Source organism: Oncorhynchus gorbuscha, linkage group LG06 (assembly GCF_021184085.1).
Source record: "Oncorhynchus gorbuscha isolate QuinsamMale2020 ecotype Even-year linkage group LG06, OgorEven_v1.0, whole genome shotgun sequence".
In the NCBI taxonomy this organism is placed as follows: Eukaryota; Metazoa; Chordata; class Actinopteri; order Salmoniformes; family Salmonidae; genus Oncorhynchus; species Oncorhynchus gorbuscha.
This window is the reverse complement of record NC_060178.1, coordinates 100,680,530-100,697,846: the sequence shown is the minus strand read 5'-3', so window position 1 is coordinate 100,697,846 and position 17,317 is coordinate 100,680,530. Positions and strand designations below refer to the sequence as shown.

The following is a 17,317-nucleotide window of genomic DNA, read 5'->3' as shown; positions in this document are numbered from 1 at the left end:
ATGGCTGATGTCTGTACGGTTTATTAAATGAGTAGACAGGTGTCTGCCATGGCTGAAGTCTGTACGGTTTATTAAATGACTAGACAGGTGTCTGCCATGGCTGAAGTCTGTACGGTTTATTAAATGAAACAGGAGTCTGCCATGGCTGAATTCAGGACGGTTTATTAAATGACTGACAGGTGTCTTGGCTGAAGTCTGTACGGTTTATTAAATGAGTAGACAGGAGTCTGCCATTGCTGAAGTCTGTACGGTTTATTAAATGAGTAGACAGGAGTCTGCCATGGCTGAAGTCTGTACGGTTTATTAAATGAGTAGACAGGAGTCTGCCATGGCTGAAGTCTGTACGGTTTATTAAATGAGTAGACAGGTGTCTGCCATGGCTGAAGTCAGTACGGATTATTAAATGAGTAGACAGGTGTCTGCCATGGCTGAAGTCTGTACGGTTTATTAAATGAGTAGACAGGTGTCTGCCATGGCTGAAGTCTGTACGGTTTATTAAATGAATAGACAGGTGTCTGCCATGGCTGAAGTCGGTCTGTGCTTTAGAACATTCTGTTCTTTTGATCTCATTGGCTGAGAGAGCTGATGAGTCCATTAAGTTAGGTCTCCAGTTCCAGGCCTTTCCAAGACTTGGACGCGTTTCTCTTGTACTGATCCAGTTCCTGTAGAAAAGACAGACGGCACAATGTTATCATGAGCGTTTTGGGTTCATTCTACATGGTTTATCTATCCTATAGCGTTAAAACCATGTCAGGATACCATGCAAGGCGACTGCCAAACAACGTAAGCTGTATAACAGAAAGCTGTTCTGGATGCTGAGCTCAGGGTTCAGCTGACTGATTCAGTTAGGTGATACATCTGACATGCTGTATATGACAGAGAGTCAATCAGTATTGCTGGTAAAAACATATGAACTCAGTGTGACCTGGAACTGATTTCTGACCTCATAAAAACCCATCTATAAAGGTTGCATCTGAAGCAAGTTCCACTTAATGGCTCTGTCTGGGTTCATAGACTCATCTATCAAGGTACATGTTTGAGTCTTTAGTATCCATATTCTGTGTATTGAAATGGCTTCAGTACCCCAGCCTCTCAACTCTTATTGGCTGACTCCACCCATCACATGATCCCTGTCCAATGAGAGTGCCATCTGATTCAGCAACAATAAAACATCGTCTGGACTCTTGGCTACAGCCAGATACATACCAGAGTTTACTTTAGTTCAGGGTTATTATGGGGCAATGCAGTGTAACTGGGCTTACTAGAAGACAAGAGATGTTTGAGCTAGATTAGAAGCACAAGATATAATATATATAATATAAATGCCATTTAGCAGACGCTTTTATCCAAAGCGACTTACAGTCATGTGTGCATACATTCTACGTATGGGTGGTCCCGGGGATTGAACCCACTACCCTGGCATTACAAGCGCCATGCTCTACCAACTGAGCTACAGAAGGACCAAGATAATCTTGACAATCTCCATGGACCCATACAGTGTGTGCTGTAGCCAACTCTTCTAACCCTCGGGTTGCGTTTACACAAACAGCCCAATTCTGATTTTTTTCCCACTTTTTCTTTTGACCAATCAGATCAGAAACATTGGAGTTAAGACAGGGTTCATACCGTGTCTTTCTGAGCCCTCATGGAGTCAATCTGGGGCTCACTATATTGGGGGTCCTTGGCTGGGTCCTTCAGCTCTCTGTGGTGGTCACTGGTGGTCTGGTGGACGACACGATTAATGGATCAGTATCACACACACACATATATATATCAACCTGTGTGTGTGAATGAGAGGGTATTTGTCCGTATGCAGGAATTACCTCAGGAGGGAAAACAACCTCAAACACTTTCTTCCACAGATCTAGAGGGTTTTTAGCATGAAGAGTCCCAATGTCCACATCTGTGGTTGGGGGAGAACCTGGAAAGTAGAGTGACATCAATTGTGTCATGTTACAACAACAACACACACACAGTATCAGTATGATAAACAGTAGGGCACTTTAACACTGCCGTAATGATTGTTACCACAAGGGGGTGCTAAACTCAACTCACCTATCTGGCTGAGGGAGTCCATCCCAGCAGGAATGATTAGAGGCTTACTGAGGTCAGAGGACATAGATTTCCTGTCAGTATAGGAGGAAACATGTACATCTGTGTTAATGTTGAATGAGAGAGGACATTATTTATACTGGGCCTAAGTCTAGTCCTCTCAAATGATGACAAATTGTGGCATTGACAAACTGTGGCATGGACAGATGGAGGGTACAGCAGCTCTTACCCCTTCTCTGTCCCGAATCCTAGTTGTGTGAATAAGCTCTTAGTTTTGGACATCAAGCTCTCAGACTTGCTGCTGGTAAACTACAGGTGAAAGGATGGACAGATGGTGAGGTAGATAATAGACAGGTGAAAGGAGGGAACAATGGTGAGGCAGAGAGAACAGACAGGTAAAAGGATGGATAGATGGTGAGGTAGATAATAGACAGGTGAAAGGAGGGAACAATGGTGAGGCAGAGAGAACAGACAGGTAAAAGGATGGATAGATGGTGAGGTAGATAATAGACAGGTGAAAGGAGGGAACAATGGTGAGGCAGAGAGAACAGACAGGTGAAAGGATGGACAGATGGTGAGGCAGGTAGAATAGAACATATTGTGTAATGAAACGATACCATCACTCAAACATAGCATTTGAGATACTTGTTTGATATAGCCTACAGTGAAATACTGATATGCATAGGCACATTGGCAACTGTGATTGACTATGAGGCCTACGGTTCTTACAATTAAAGAAGCTGCGTAGTAATGAGAAATAAACCGAAGGGTCTTGCAGATCACTTTCCTCTTCTCAGAGTCAAAGTCCTACAAAGAAAATGCATTTATCAGTCACATTCGCTAACTTTTCCACAAAAACAGAAATCAACAGAAATAGCCAACAATTGTAAACACAAATCCAACAACTACATTCTTCAGGGTGAATATACACTCAGTCAAAAGTTTTAGAACACCTATTCATTCAACGTTTTTTCTTACATTTCTTTACCATTTTCTACATTGTAGAATAATACTGAAGACATCAAAACTATGAAATATCACATATTGTAACGTCGTTCTTCATTTTTAGAAAGAGAGTCGGACCGAAATGCAGCGTGGTGGTTACTCACGACTTTAATTAAAAAAGTGACACCTGAAATAACTATACAAATACAAAAACAACAAACGGAACGTGAAACCTAATTACAGCCAATCTGGTGAAACTACACAGAGACAGGAACAATCACCCACGAAATACAGTGACACCCCGGCTACCTAAATACGGTTCCCAATCAGAGACAGAAGAATCACCTGACTCTGATTGAGAACCGCCTCAGGCAGCCAAGCCTATACAACTCCCCTAATCAGCCGCAATCCCAAATACTACAAACCCCAATACGAAAATATAAACCCATGTCACACCCTGGCCTGACCAAATATATAACGAAAACACAAAATACAATGACCAAGGCGTGACAGAACCCCCCCCCCAAGGTGCGGACTACCGGACGCACCTCAAAACCATAGGGAGGGTCCGGGTGGGCGTCTGTCCATGGTGGCGGTTCCGGCTCGGGACGTGGACCCCACTCCATTAATGTCCTAGTTCCTCCCCTTCGCGTCCTGGGATAATCCACCCTCGCCGCCGACCATGGCCTAATAGTCCTCACCCAGAACCCCACAGAACTGAGGAGCAGCTCGTGACTGAGGGGCATCTCGGGACTGAGGGGCAGCCCGGAACTGAGGGGCATCTCTGGACTGAGGGGCAGCTCGGGACTGAGGGGCAGCCCGGAACTGAGGGGCAGCCCGGAACTGAGAGGAAGCCCAGTACTGAGAGGAAGCCCAGTACTGAGATGAAGCTCAGGCAGGTAGTAGGCTCCGGTAGATCCTGGCTGGCTGGCGGATCTGGAAGATTCTGGTTGACTAGCAGATCTGGAAGAGACTGGATCTGACTAGTTGGCAGATCTGGAAGAGACTAGTTGACTGGCAGATCTGGAAGAGACTGGTTGACTGGCAGATCTGGAAGAGACTGGTTGACTGGCAGATCTGGAAGAGACTGGTTGCCTGGTAGATCTGGAAGAATCTGGTTGACTGGCAGATCTAGAAGATCATGGCTGACTGGCGGATCTAGCTGCTCTATGCAGGCTGACAGCTCCTTGCAGACTGACAGCTCTTTGCAGACTGGCAGCTCTGGCTGCTTTATGCAGACTGACAGCTCTGGCTGCTTTCAGACTGACAGCTCTGACTGCTCCATGCAGGCTGACAGCACCCTGCAGACTGGCAGCTGCAGACTGAAAGCTGCAGACTGGCAGCTATTTTCAGACTGACAGCTCAGACATGCAGACTGACAGCTCTGACTGCTCCATGCAGGCTGACAGCACCCTGCAGACTGGCAGCTCCTTGCAGACTGACAGCTCCTTGCAGACTGGCAGCTCTTTGCAGACTGACAGCTCTTTGCAGACTGACAGCTCTTTGCAGACTGACAGCTCGTACCTTGCAGACTGGCAGCTCCCTGCAGACTGGCAGCTCAGGCTGCTCCGAACAGGCTGGAGACTCCGACAGCGCAGGAGGGAAGGAAGGCTCTGATAGCGCTGAAAAGACAGGAGACTCCAGTAGCACAGGAGAGGAGAAAGACTCTGACAGCACAGGAGAGGCGAGGCGCACTGTAGGCCTGATGCGTGGTGCTGGCACTGGTGATACTGGAGCGAGGACACGCACAGGAAGCCTGGTGCGGGGAGCTGCTACCGGAGGACTGGTGTGTGGAGGTGGCTCTGGATAGACCGGACCGTGCAGGCGCACTGGAGCTCTTGAGCACCGAGCCTGCCCAAGCTTACCTGGCTCGATGCCCACTCTAGCCCGGCCAATACGAAGGGCTGGTATGTGCTGCACCTGGCTATGCACCCGCACTGGAAACACTGTGCGCTCCATAGCATAACACGGTGTATGCCCGGTCTCTCTAGCCCACCGGTAAGCACAGGGAGTTTGCGCAGGTCTCCTACCTGGCATAGCCATACTCCCATTAAGCCCCCCCCCCCCAATATTTTTTTGGGGCTGCTTTTCGGGCTTCCAACCGCGTCGCCGTGCTGCCTCCTCATACCAGCGCCTCTCCGCTTTAGCCGCCTGTATTTTTTCTTTGGGACGGCGATATTCTCCAGGCTGAGCCCAGGGTCCTTTTCCGTCTAATATCATCTCCCAAGACCAGAAGTCCTTATATCGCTGCTCCTGACAATTAACAGGGAGAGTAGGCTCAGGTCTGACTCCTGACTTAGCCACTCTCTCTCTGAGGCCTCCCCCAATACATCTTTGGGGGTTACTTTCGGTTTTCGCTCTGCGCCGCCGTGTCTTTCTTTTCGACTCCATTCGCCTATAGCCCTCTTCGCACTGCTCCAGCGAATCCCAGGCGAGCTCCTGCACTCTCTCTGGGTCGGCCGCCCACCTGTCTATTTCTTCCCACGTCGTATACTCCATGCCTTTGCTGTCCATAACGTCCTCCTTTTTCTGCTCCTGCTGTCGCTGCCTGTAACCACGCCACTCGGTCCGTGTGTGGTGGGTGATTCTGTAACGGCGTTCTTCGTTTGTCAAAAGAGAGTCGGACCGAAATGCAGCGTGGTGGTTACTCATGACTTTAATGAAAAAAGTGACACATGAAATAACTATACAAATACAAAAACGGAACGTGAAACCTAATTACAGCCTATCTGGTGAAACTACACAGAGACAGGAACAATCACCCACGAAATACACAGTGACACCCCGGCTACCTAAATACGGTTCCCAATCAGAGACAACGAGAATCACCTGACTCTGATTGAGAACCGCCTCAGGCAGCCAAGCCTATACAACACCCCTACTCAGCCGCAATCCCAAATACTACAAACCCCAATACGAAAATACAATATATAAACCCATGTCACACCCTGGCCTGACCAAATAATTAACAAAAACACAAAATACAATGACCAAGGTGTGACACATATGGAATCATGTAGTAACATAAAAAGTGTTAAACAAATCAAAATATATTTTATATGAGATTCTTCAAATTGCCAGCCTTTGTCTTGATGACAGCTTTGCACACTCTTGGCATTCTCTCAACCAGCTTCACCTGGAATGCTTTTCCAAAAGTCTTGAAGGAGTTTCCACATATGCTGAGCACTTGTTGGCTACTTTTCCTTCACTCTGCGGCTCATCCCAAACCATCTCAATTTGGTTGAGGTTGGCGGATTGCGGAGGCCAGGTCATCTGATGCAGCACTCCATCACTCCCCTTCTTGGTAAAATAGCCCTTACACTGCCTGGAGGTGTGTTGGGTCATTGTCCTGTTGAAAAACAAATGATAGTTCCACTAAGCCAAAACCAGATGGGATGGCGTATCACTGCAGAATGCTGTGGTAGCCATGCTGGTTAAGTGTGCCTTGAATTCTAAATAAATCATATAAGTCATCAGCAAAGCACCACCACACCTCCTCCTCCATGGTTTACAGTGGGAAATATACATGTAGAGATCATCCGTTCCGCCACGTCTCACAAAGACACGGAGGTTAGAACCAAAAAGATACAATTTGGACTCCAGACCAAAGGACACATTTCCACCAGTCTAATGTCCATTGCTCGTGTTTCTTGGCCCAAGGAAATCTCTTCTTCTTATTGGTGTCCTTTAGTAGTGGTTTCTTTGTAGAAATTCGACCATGAAGGCCTGATTCACACAGTCTCCTCTGAACAGTTGATGTTGAGATGTGTGTTACTTGAACTCTGTGAAGCATTTATTTGGGCTGCAATTTCTGAGGCTGGTAACTCTAATGAACGTATCCTCTCCAGCAGAGGTAACTGGGTCTTCCATTCCTGTGGTGGTCCTCATGAGAGACAGTCATCACAGCGCTTGATGGTTTTTGCAACTGCACTTGAAGAAATGTAAAAGTTCTTGACATTTTCTGTATTGACTGACCTTCATGTCTTAAAGTAATGATGGACTTTCATTTTCTTTGCTTATTTGAGATATTCTTACCATAATATGTACTTGGTCTTTTACCAAATAGGGCTATCTTCTCTATACCCCCCTACCTTGTCACAACACAACTGATTGGCTCAAGAGCATTAAGAAGGAAATACATTCCACAAATGACCTTTTAAGTTGGCACACCTGTTAATTGAAATGCATTCCAGGTGATTACCTCATGAAGATGGTTGAGAGAATGCCAAGAGTGTGCAATGCTGTCATCAAGGCAGGTAGCCTAGTGGTTAGAGCGTTGGACTAGTAACCAAAGGTTGCAAGATCAAATCCCTGAGAGGGCAAGGTAAAAATATGTCGTTTGGCCCCTGAACAATGCAGTTAACCCACTGTTCCTAGGCCATCATTGAAAATAAGAATTTGTTCTTAACTGACTTGCCTAGTTAAATAAATGCGAAAATGTAAAATGAATTTAAAAAAGGCAGTGGCTATTTGAAGAATCTCAAATACAAAATGTATTACTTGCTTAATACTTTTTTTGGTTACCACATGATTCCATATGTGTTATATCATAGGTTTGATGTCTTCACTATTATTCTACAATGTAGAAAATAGTCAAAATAAAGAAAAACCCTAGAATGAGTAGGTGTTCTAAAACTTTTTTACTTTTTTTTATATCAATACCTCTCAAATGAGTAGAACACATATCTCACCTGAAATATATCAAACTTGCTGCCAATAATCAGCAGTGGAACTGGGAAGGGGTTGATCAGCTCTCTGTCCTGTTGAGAGACTCAGAGTTAATATCCTATGTAGCAAAGACTCCTTTTACATTAATAATGCTGTGCTTTAAAAAAAATCATAACTACTAGAAAAAGTTGTCTTACCGGGTAGTCTTTAGGGAGGACCATTAGGGGTCTGTTCTGGGCCTGCTGCTTGGACCCAGCTTTGGACTCTACTGTCCTTTGTGGCTTGGAGCAAGCTTTCTCCACCTGGGTCCGTGTTGTCTGAAGCAGCCTCTCCATGGTTCCCCATAGAGCATTGGGCTTGGACAGGTCCAGAACCAGCACCACAGACAGAGACCTGAGAAATCACACACAGACCTCTTTACTTTCATTCGCACAATGTCTCTGCAGAGTGGCTTTAGAGAAGAGGTCATGTGATGAACTACTCATTTAAGAAGCAGTTTAGGTGGTGGGACTGGGACTGACCTGACATTCTGAGCAGTGATGGGGATCTGAACCAGGTCTGATAGGGAGGTACCTCCTCCCAGCTCCCACAGGTGAGCTATGTCTTTGGGCTGGAGGAGGAGAACAACAGGTCAGACTGATAATCACACACCATCAGCTCCCTGGAATTGTACAAATGAAAGCGGTGTCATACAGTGTTGTGTCCTCGCGCCCGTCTACCAAAGGTGTATTCCAACGCTAGAGTTGGTTTAGGTGGTTCATCCCTAGAAGAGAACAACATATAATTCACACTACTAGAGACAGCTATAGTAGTATCTTACTATACAAATACAGCAGTGGTCCTGAGAATAAACTCACCTGTCGAGGCACCGGAGCAAAATTGTAGTTTTACCCTAAGAGGGGGGGAATATGATTATCAAGGATATCAACCACCCGAGCCACTGCCTGTTCACACCGCTACCATCCAGAAGGCGAGGTCAGTACGAGTGCATCGACGCCGGGCCTATCTCAAGGCCATCAGACTGCTAAACAGCAATCACTAACTCAGAGAGGCTGCTGCCTACATTGAGACCCAATCACTGGCCACTTTAAGAAATGGATCACTAGTCACTTTATACCATGCACTGTAAATATTGACACTTTAATAATGTTTACATATCGTACATTACTCATATCACATGTATATACTGTATTTTATACCATCTATTGCACCTTGCCTATGCCGCTTGGCCATCGCTCATTCATATAATTACATATACATATTCTCATTCACCACTTTAGATTTGTGTGTATTAGGTAGTTGTTGGGGAATTGTTAGGTATTACTGCACTGTTGGAACTAGAAGCACAAGCATTTCGCTACACTCGCATTAACATCTGCTAACCATGTGTATGTGACACATAAAATTCATTTGTAGGTTACTGCTGTGCTGGAACAAAAGCCTTCACACCCAGTAGCTCTCCAGCACACCCAGTAGCTCTGAGAACCCGGATCTCACTTTTAGGAGGACTGTTAGGTAGATGGCTACAGCTTACCCCTGCTTTATTCCCAATGAAGAACACGGTTCTCTCGTTGAGTGACACTGGATCAACTCCGCCTTCCTCCTCCCCTCCTGTCCCGTCCTCCCGACTCTGAACCTCCGCAGAGGCCAACTCCCATAGCGTGTCACTACTAGACAAACGTTACGATGTAACCTTATTTGTTCATTCTGATAGTTTGTTGTCGCCCAAAACAATGTTGTTAATAGCTGGGTAGCTAGCTAACATTATATCAAATATACTGGTAACTAGCAAACCCCCCGTCCTCTGCTGCTACTAGCTAGTTAGCTATCGTTAGTTTAGGAAAAACATGCAAAATTGGAAGACCAAAGTGGCATACAAGTTCTTACCTTATCTTTGGCATTGACTACCTTTAAATTAAATGTAAAGACTTGATTTTGATTGCCCCGTTGTTTGAAATATGAAGGTCCAGCTTGACGTTTACATGTCAGTCGCCTCGGATCAGTAAACGTTGCGCTGGGCAACGTCGCAGTTCGATGATGGAATTTAGCACTTTGCCCAAAAGGGTTTGTGGGAAAGGTAGTTTCAAAAGTCAGAGACTAACGTTAGATGAAAACCATAATTTACAGGATGATCCACAGTAATTCTGTACTTTTTTGTGATGGAAGGATGTACGATTTTAGAAGCATAAGGACCTTATCTTTCATATCAGCGAGAAATAAAAACATCTATTAAAAGTTTTAAAAAGGTGACACACCTTGATAGCGATTATGGTTAGTGTTCCCATACAGCCAAATCTCCAGAAAACAGACAGAAGACAAGAGACGACCGACCACCTGTGATAATTAGCTATCTAGAATGTTATGAACACCTGTGTCTAAGCGTAACTAGAGAAGTGTAGTTTGGTCGCATGGAGGCCCCTATAGTTGTATGGATCTGTAACTGCCACAGTGTAGTTTAGTAGGATGGAGGCCCCTATAGTTGTATGGATCTGTAACTGCCACAGTGTAGTTTAGTAGGATGGAGGCCCCTATAGCTGTATGGATCTGTAACTGCCACAGTGTAGTTTAGTAGGATGGAGGCCCCTATAGTTGTATGGATCTTTAACTGCCACAGTGTAGTTTAGTAGGATGGAGGCCCCTATAGCTGTATGGATCTGTAACTGCCACAGTGTAGTTTAGTAGGATGGAGGCCCCTATAGCTGTATGGAACTGTAACTGCCACAGTGTAGTTTAGTAGGATGGAGGCCCCTATAGCTGTATGGATCTGTAACTGCCACAGTGTAGTTTAGTAGGATGGAGGCCCCTATAGCTGTATGGATCTGTAACTGCCACAGTGTAGTTTAGTAGGATGGAGGCCCCTATAGCTGTATGGATCTGTAACTGCCACAGTGTAGTTTAGTAGGATGGAGGCCCCTATAGCTGTATGGATCTGTAACTGCTACAGTGTAGTTTAGTAGGATGGAGGCCCCTATAGCTGTATGGATATGTAACTGCTACAGTGTGTTTAGTAGGAAGGAGGCCCCTATAGCTGTATGAAACTGTAACTGCTACAGTGTAGTTTAGTAGGATGGAGGCCCCTATAGCTGTATGGATCTATAACTGCCACAGTGTAGTTTAGTAGGATGGAGGCCCCTATAGCTGTATGGATCTGTAACTGCCACAGTGTAGTTTAGTAGGATGGAGGCCCCTATAGCTGTATGGATCTGTAACTGCCACAGTATAGTTTAGTAGGATGGAGGCCCCTATAGCTGTATGGATCTTTAACTGCCACAGTGTAGTTTAGTAGGATGGAGGCCCCTATAGCTGTATGGATCTTTAACTGCCACAGTGTAGTTTAGTAGGATGGAGGCCCCTATAGCTGTATGGATCTGTAACTGCCACAGTGTAGTTTAGTAGGATGGAGGCCCCTATAGCTGTATGGATCTGTAACTGCCACAGTGTAGTTTAGTAGGAAGGAGGCCCCTATAGCTGTATGGATCTGTAACTGCTACGGTGTAGTTTAGTAGGATGGAGGCTCCATAGCTGTATGGATCTCTAACTGCTACAGTTAAATATAACTTTTTTTTAAGGATTCTTTCTCGCTGATGAAAGATAAGGGCCATATATTTCGAAAGCCATATCGCATGCAATGATTATTGATGTTATTAAAAGTTAAAACACAGCATGGACGAAGCTAACGGCTGAGAATTATTTACAAACCTGAGTCTTCCAAGAGTGCAATGTTACCCCTGCTTAGCTCAATCCCAGGCAGTAGCTCACAAGTCTTGGAAATCAGCAATCAAGTTAAGATATGTAACTTTCAAAATACAAAAATCTTCCCCTTATGGGGAATATTTCTGTATTTTGAAAGTTATATATCTTGAAAACTTGATTGCTGACAAGCAAAACATTTTGAAACTATGTCAACAATGGACTAATGAAACAAATACCAACATACAGTTTGTGGAGTATTCCTTTAAGTAGGCTAGTTTTAGGGGTATATTTGTAGGGGTATATTTATATCTGTGACAACTTTTGCTTTAACTCCGGTACATTCCTAAAGGTAATTTTACTCAGCATTTTAAAAAGTCAGGAAAAATGTATAAGGCAGAGCAATTATGGATGGCCGTCTGCGCTATTTAAATGTCCTTTAAATAGTTTCTGTTACAGGTGCATAGGTTACACAACAAGATTACTAGGAGAGATGGAGAGCCCTCACACTCTGTGGACAAACCCAAAACGGAGGCTGCAAAAATAGAGATTTGGACATGATTATACCCAACAAAGTGCATTGAGCAGAAAAGTGCATAAATGAAAGGTGAAAAACAAAATACAAATGTTTAGGTATCAAACCATCATCAGTGTTCAGGTGAGCACACAAACCAGTCTAAAAATGGCTCAGTATGAAAACGCACGAGTCACCATGAAATAGGTGTGCAAACTATAACTCATTGAATACCAAACTATCTTGTTTCTACAGCAAAAATCCATGTCAATAAGGAAAGAATCTAAACATTTTATTTCATTGAAAAAAAGTAACATAACAAAAAACATGAATTGCAACAATAAAATATATTGAATTAACAAAATAAATAAAATGGTGGTTTATACAAAACATGAAACAGAAAAGTAAAACACTGATAAGATGTGTAAACTTTCAAATGAACAGAAAGTGTACCAAGCACTTCAGTATTCCCATCACTTTCTCTCTTTCATGTAATATACTGACAAACATGGTGTGCAGAGGACAGGTAAAGAGGCATCTCATTCTGATATCAGCTGTTCCATTTAGGTTTTTGCTTTTGTCCTTTTGAATCCTAAAACCACTGACGGTGACACTTGAAGAGCCTTTGACACGTTTGACAAATTATACCATTTCATTCCACTCTTGATGATTCCTCATCTTAAAAAACGTTATGCCATTTGACTATTCAAACTGGGCACTTAGTGACATCAAAGTCTGTATATGAAGCAGAAAAGATGGAGCATGTTTTCTGGTACCTAACTTCACTATTGCTTAAGTATCTAAATACGGTTGCACGAACTTGAATACATTTTATACGACGACACATAACTTTACACGAAAGGCTTGTAAAATGGTCAGGCTAACCCTCCAAAAGGGAACTAAAGAGAAGCAGCAAACGCAGTGAGGATGTCACATCTATACACACATACTGTATGAGTACATGACAACATCCTCCCGTATGGAAATGTAGAATAGTGAGTGATTCAATGTCAGTAAAAGGCTTGCTATAGTCTTATGACCATCATTCATATATGTAGTAATGACAGTGGTTATAGCAAATGCAACTTTGACAGTAATTTCTTTCTTTAATGACAGTGGTTACAGTTAATGCAACGTTGACACTAACTTCTGTCTTTAATGACAGTGGTTACAGTTAATGCAACTTTGACGGTAACTTCTGTCTTTAATGACAGTGGTTACAGTTAATGAAGCTTTGACAGTATAACCTTGTTGCAGTCATGTTGTTTCATACAATTTCAAAGACCAATTTAAAGTCCTTGTAAATCAACACTAAACAGACAGAGGTCCTCTTGGTAGAAGACCAACCTGCTCTCTCCAACAAAGGCCATTCAGGGTGTACATCTGGTACACCATTATGGACTCATGTTACTGTATAAAATACTACAGTAAAAGAGGGAACAGTCCAAGATTAAAAAGATCCGGTCAATGTCACATTTTCCTTTTCACTTCCAGTTTACAAAGATACCGCATAGTCATAATAGGAAAAATATCAAGTAATGCAAATCATATGAAATATGTCATTCAGGTCAAGGACCAGGCTTAAGGGCTCTAATCAATGTCTATGCAAACAGAGCCAACGGAGGTCCGTTTGCGTCGCATTCCAAAAACTAATCGTTTAGGCTACATACAAGCATTACTGTACTGTAACATAGTTTAACATGGTACTGTAACAGACTTAAATTGTTTCAAACACTAAAAACATGTTTTCATGTGAATTGCATTTCACCATAATAATGTATAAGATTCTCTGGGTACAGAATTGCTCAGAGAAGTTGAAATTCAGTATTTTAGACAAATGTGCAGAAAATAGATAGAAAACACATTACCAGCAAAACAGATCAATTACCATTCAAAATAGAATAAGAAACATTTTGAGTTTGCTCCACTGTACACTTATTTCACATTTGGAAACTTGGCATAAAAAACCTCTTTACTGTTAGCTTTGGTAGGTTACTAGGGTGGTAGAGGTTCATTCTGAAATATTATCCCGAAAGAGGGCAAATTGTTCTTTGAGGCAGGTGTTCTATATATGAAGCATCAGAGGGTGGGAACCTCCTCACTTCTGAGTGATGGCACTCTCTTCTCCACTGGGGTGGATGCGGTTGAAGTGCAGGCTTCCCAGGTCTCTGGCTGACACAGACCCTGACCCCTCAGTGGGTGCCGAGGAGGCGGTGTAGCCCCTGGCTGCAGGGCCTGGGAGGGTCTTCTGGGGCCCCTGAGAACCAGGAGAGGGCTTGGGTGTAAAGGGGCTGGTCAGGTCAAGGCTGCTCAGGGCATCCAGGGTGCCTTCAGGATCCACCATGATATTTATCACTGCATGAGAAATACAGGAGAATGGTTGAAAAAGATGAGCTTGTGTTTGGTTGTGATCATATATGTTGAAGCAGGTGGAATGCATGTAGTGAAACTAATGTGTGTATAAGTCTGGATCTATTTGCAATGAACACTCCTCTTAGCGGTGGTCTGCAGAGCTCTCACACCTTGTAGCTGCTTCTCCACTCTCTTCAGCTCCAAGACGATAGAGGAGATGTCCTATTACAAGAGAGGTAAGGGGAAGTCGTGGCATTAGAGAGGAATACAATCTTCCTTATAAAAGTTGCTTTGTTATGATGCATTATTTTAAAAATGAATGTAAAAATACATGTACAACCTGTTTGTTCCTTACCTTGTTGGAGGTTTTGACGAGTGGTATGTCGCTGTCAGATCGGAGTTTGCTCTCAATCTCATCCCAATTCCTGTCCTTGTCTTTGAACAATATTCTGGAAAAATCATAGTTCATAGAGCTAAGACTTGCTTTGCTAACATCTCCTTGATCTCTTGTGAATGTCAGATAGAGATAAACAACATAAAGAGCTTGATTGTTACCGTATTTTTCCTGCTGTTTTGTCAACGGACTGTCTGATTTGGGCTGACAGCTGAGAGACAGATGTGAGCAGCAGACTGTCCAACACCGCCTCATCTCTGTTCCATGTGCGTCTCTGGAGGACGCAGTCCAGGCTGTCTGGGGCGCGGGGGCGGCGCTCTACAGGGCGTCCGTTTATCTCAGGGGCCTTGTTCTGCACCATGGGAGGGATCTTCCTGAAGTTGAGGCTCTCGTCAAACACACAGTCAATCAGCTATGAGGGGAAGAGGAAGTGATGAGGGTCAGTTATTTGTGGCATCTGTATGATTGCTGTGGTTTCCACAACTTCACCATGACTGGAGCATGTTATACTGTATCTACTCGCTATTAATGCATACTATCACCATGCTACAGATTATCCAGATTATCATAATAAGAGTTAGATTAATTAGGTATGAAAGAAGTTAACAGAGAAAGGTCAATGAAAGCTCAATAAGAACATTTTAATATACACACTTTAGTTATATCTGAACAGTATATAGCAGACTCAAAATGGAATAGAGCAAAGCTCAAAGCATAATGCCAGTTCACAGTCCACACCTTCTGCAGCAGATCAAAGCATAATGACAGTTCACAGTCCACACCTTCTGCAGCAGATCAAAACATAATGCCAGTTCACAGTCCACACCTTCTGCAGCAGATCAAAACATAATGCCAGTTCACAGTCCACACCTTCTGCAGCAGATCAAAACATAATGCCAGTTCACAGTCCACACCTTCTGCAGCAGATCAAAACATAATGCCAGTTCACAGTCCACACCTTCTGCAGCAGATCAAAACATAATGACAGTTCACAGTCCACACCTTCTGCAGCAGATCAAAACATAATGCCAGTTCACAGTCCACACCTTCTGCAGCAGATCAAAACATAATGCCAGTTCACAGTCCACACCTTCTGCAGCAGATCAAAACATAATGCCAGTTCACAGTCCACACCTTCTGCAGCAGATCAAAACATAATGACAGTTCACAGTCCACACCTTCTGCAGCAGATCAAAACATAATGCCAGTTCACAGTCCAGAACCTTCTGCAGCAGATCAAAACATAATGCCAGTTCACAGTCCACACCTTCTGCAGCAGATCAAAGCCAAAGTGATGCTAAAGCAGTATGTTGAGCATTAGTAGTAGAAGGAAGGAAGAAGTCAAACACCTTTTGCAAGCCCTCCTGCGTGCCTTCCTGCGTGCGGCCTACCACTTCCTGGGTGTCAACAGTGGAGCCGGGTGTGGTGGCGGCGGTGCTGACTGTGGTGCTGGGAGCCGTGCCAGAGGAGCTGACCGAGTCGATCTCTCCGGCCACATCGTGGATCTCCCGGGCGAGGATGGCCAGGTCCTTGGTCAGGTCTTGACTGATCCTATGCACACAGGGAAATAACCAGACAGGCTGCTAGAACACTTCTCTAAATCAGTACACACACAGATATCTCACAAGGATATAGTATTACCTTAAGACTACTCATTAGACATTGAGGAACTTCTGCATGTCAGCCTCAACAAAAAGCACTTAGCCTACTGTATAATCAATTGACACAGCACATAGAACCATTCTAAAGATTGAAAATAGTCTAACCTCCAACTAGAGGCCAAAGTGAATTGACAATATTCACTTGTAAAAAACAATATCCTACACAAGCATTGTATGAAGGGGACCTGAACTAAAAAATGTTTACACTAAGAGATACTTGCGATAACATAACGTTATCTTCCACTACTTTCAATCTCCTTGTCTGATGCAGGTCCTTTCTTTTGTAAGACATTCCTTGTGCTTTGCTCTGAGGCAGTATGAATCTGTCCTTTTCTCACTGCTGTCTGCCCAGTTCAGTCTCCCTGATCCAAATCCAATCAGTTTTACACTTTAATGTTTGTGTGGAAACAACGTTCATTCAACCAGTTTTTGCCCAGTGGGATGGTTTTATCTCATGACCATCATACTACGTGAAAGTCCCCGCTGAGTTTGGAACCATTTATTACAGCTTGACAAAACAGAGCACCTCAGAGTGGACTAACTAAAGATTACAATTGTTTAATGAGATTGAAAACACTAACCTATTCCTGGGGATGCCCTATCTCCAGATCATATTTACCACCTGTGCCATGTCCATGAGGCATATCAACTGAGCTTAGATGAGTACCTGGCAATCTCCTCGCTGTGTGCGGTCCAGTCCTTGACGTACTCCTCCTGTTGTTCTCTCATGCGGTGTTTCAGGACCACGCCTCCAGGGCCAACCTGACCAGAGTTAAGGATGCCGGTGGAGACCCCCAGTCTGGTACCCCTCAGGACCGGGTGTGGGCGCAGGGGGCGCCCGGGTTTGGGGGAGGTCCTGTTGGAGCCAAACTCCTCCTCGGAGGTGGATCCATACTCTGGGGGCAATCGTCTCCACCTGTTAGAGGCTAAGGTCAGGGAGAAAGATACAACACAATTATCCCTTGATAACTGTATTTGAGTTAATTTCAGTTATTCAAAAAGCAGTGGATTGTCTAAAGCACATTGTCTAAAGCATTCTTA

At 44.0% G+C, this 17,317-nt stretch overlaps 2 protein-coding genes across 3 annotated transcripts in view; both read right to left on the bottom strand.

The window, feature by feature from the left end:
* Nucleotides 1-429: 429 nt before the first annotated feature.
* dync2li1 (dynein, cytoplasmic 2, light intermediate chain 1) lies at nt 430-9,703 on the bottom strand. 2 transcript variants are annotated; one of them, XM_046352042.1, is made up of 13 exons: nt 9,553-9,703; nt 9,200-9,335; nt 8,523-8,557; nt 8,359-8,428; nt 8,187-8,275; nt 7,863-8,058; nt 7,689-7,757; nt 2,782-2,859; nt 2,282-2,361; nt 2,056-2,126; nt 1,824-1,921; nt 1,627-1,722; nt 430-662 (listed from the first exon to the last, which is right to left on the bottom strand). In XM_046352042.1, exons 1-13 carry the CDS (start codon nt 9,564-9,566, stop codon nt 600-602), a joined length of 1,095 nt encoding a protein of 364 aa, XP_046207998.1. In that variant the 5' UTR covers nt 9,567-9,703; the 3' UTR covers nt 430-599. The 2 variants fall into 2 exon arrangements, with proteins under 2 accessions (XP_046207998.1, XP_046207999.1); XM_046352043.1 differs by having other exon boundaries at nt 9,200-9,332.
* Nucleotides 9,704-12,148: 2,445 nt separating this feature from the next.
* LOC124038629 (centrosomal protein of 170 kDa-like) overlaps nt 12,149-17,317 on the bottom strand; it is an 89,999-nt gene continuing 84,830 nt past the window's right edge. Inside the window, 6 exon segments of the mRNA XM_046354707.1 lie at nt 12,149-14,224; nt 14,392-14,443; nt 14,577-14,670; nt 14,777-15,027; nt 15,965-16,166; nt 16,944-17,202. Coding sequence (XP_046210663.1) covers nt 13,968-14,224; nt 14,392-14,443; nt 14,577-14,670; nt 14,777-15,027; nt 15,965-16,166; nt 16,944-17,202 — 1,115 coding nt within the window. The 3' untranslated portion in view covers nt 12,149-13,967.

What these genes read in the sequence shown, in the direction of transcription:
- dync2li1 (XM_046352042.1), bottom strand. An exon ending in TTGCTCCGGTGCCTCGACAG is followed by an intron (nt 8,429 to 8,522) that starts GTGAGTTTATTC and finishes GTTCTCTTCTAG; the next exon opens with GGATGAACCACCTAAACCAA. An exon ending in GCAAGTTTGATATATTTCAG is followed by an intron (nt 2,860 to 7,688) that starts GTGAGATATGTG and finishes TTTTCTTTGTAG; the next exon opens with GACTTTGACTCTGAGAAGAG.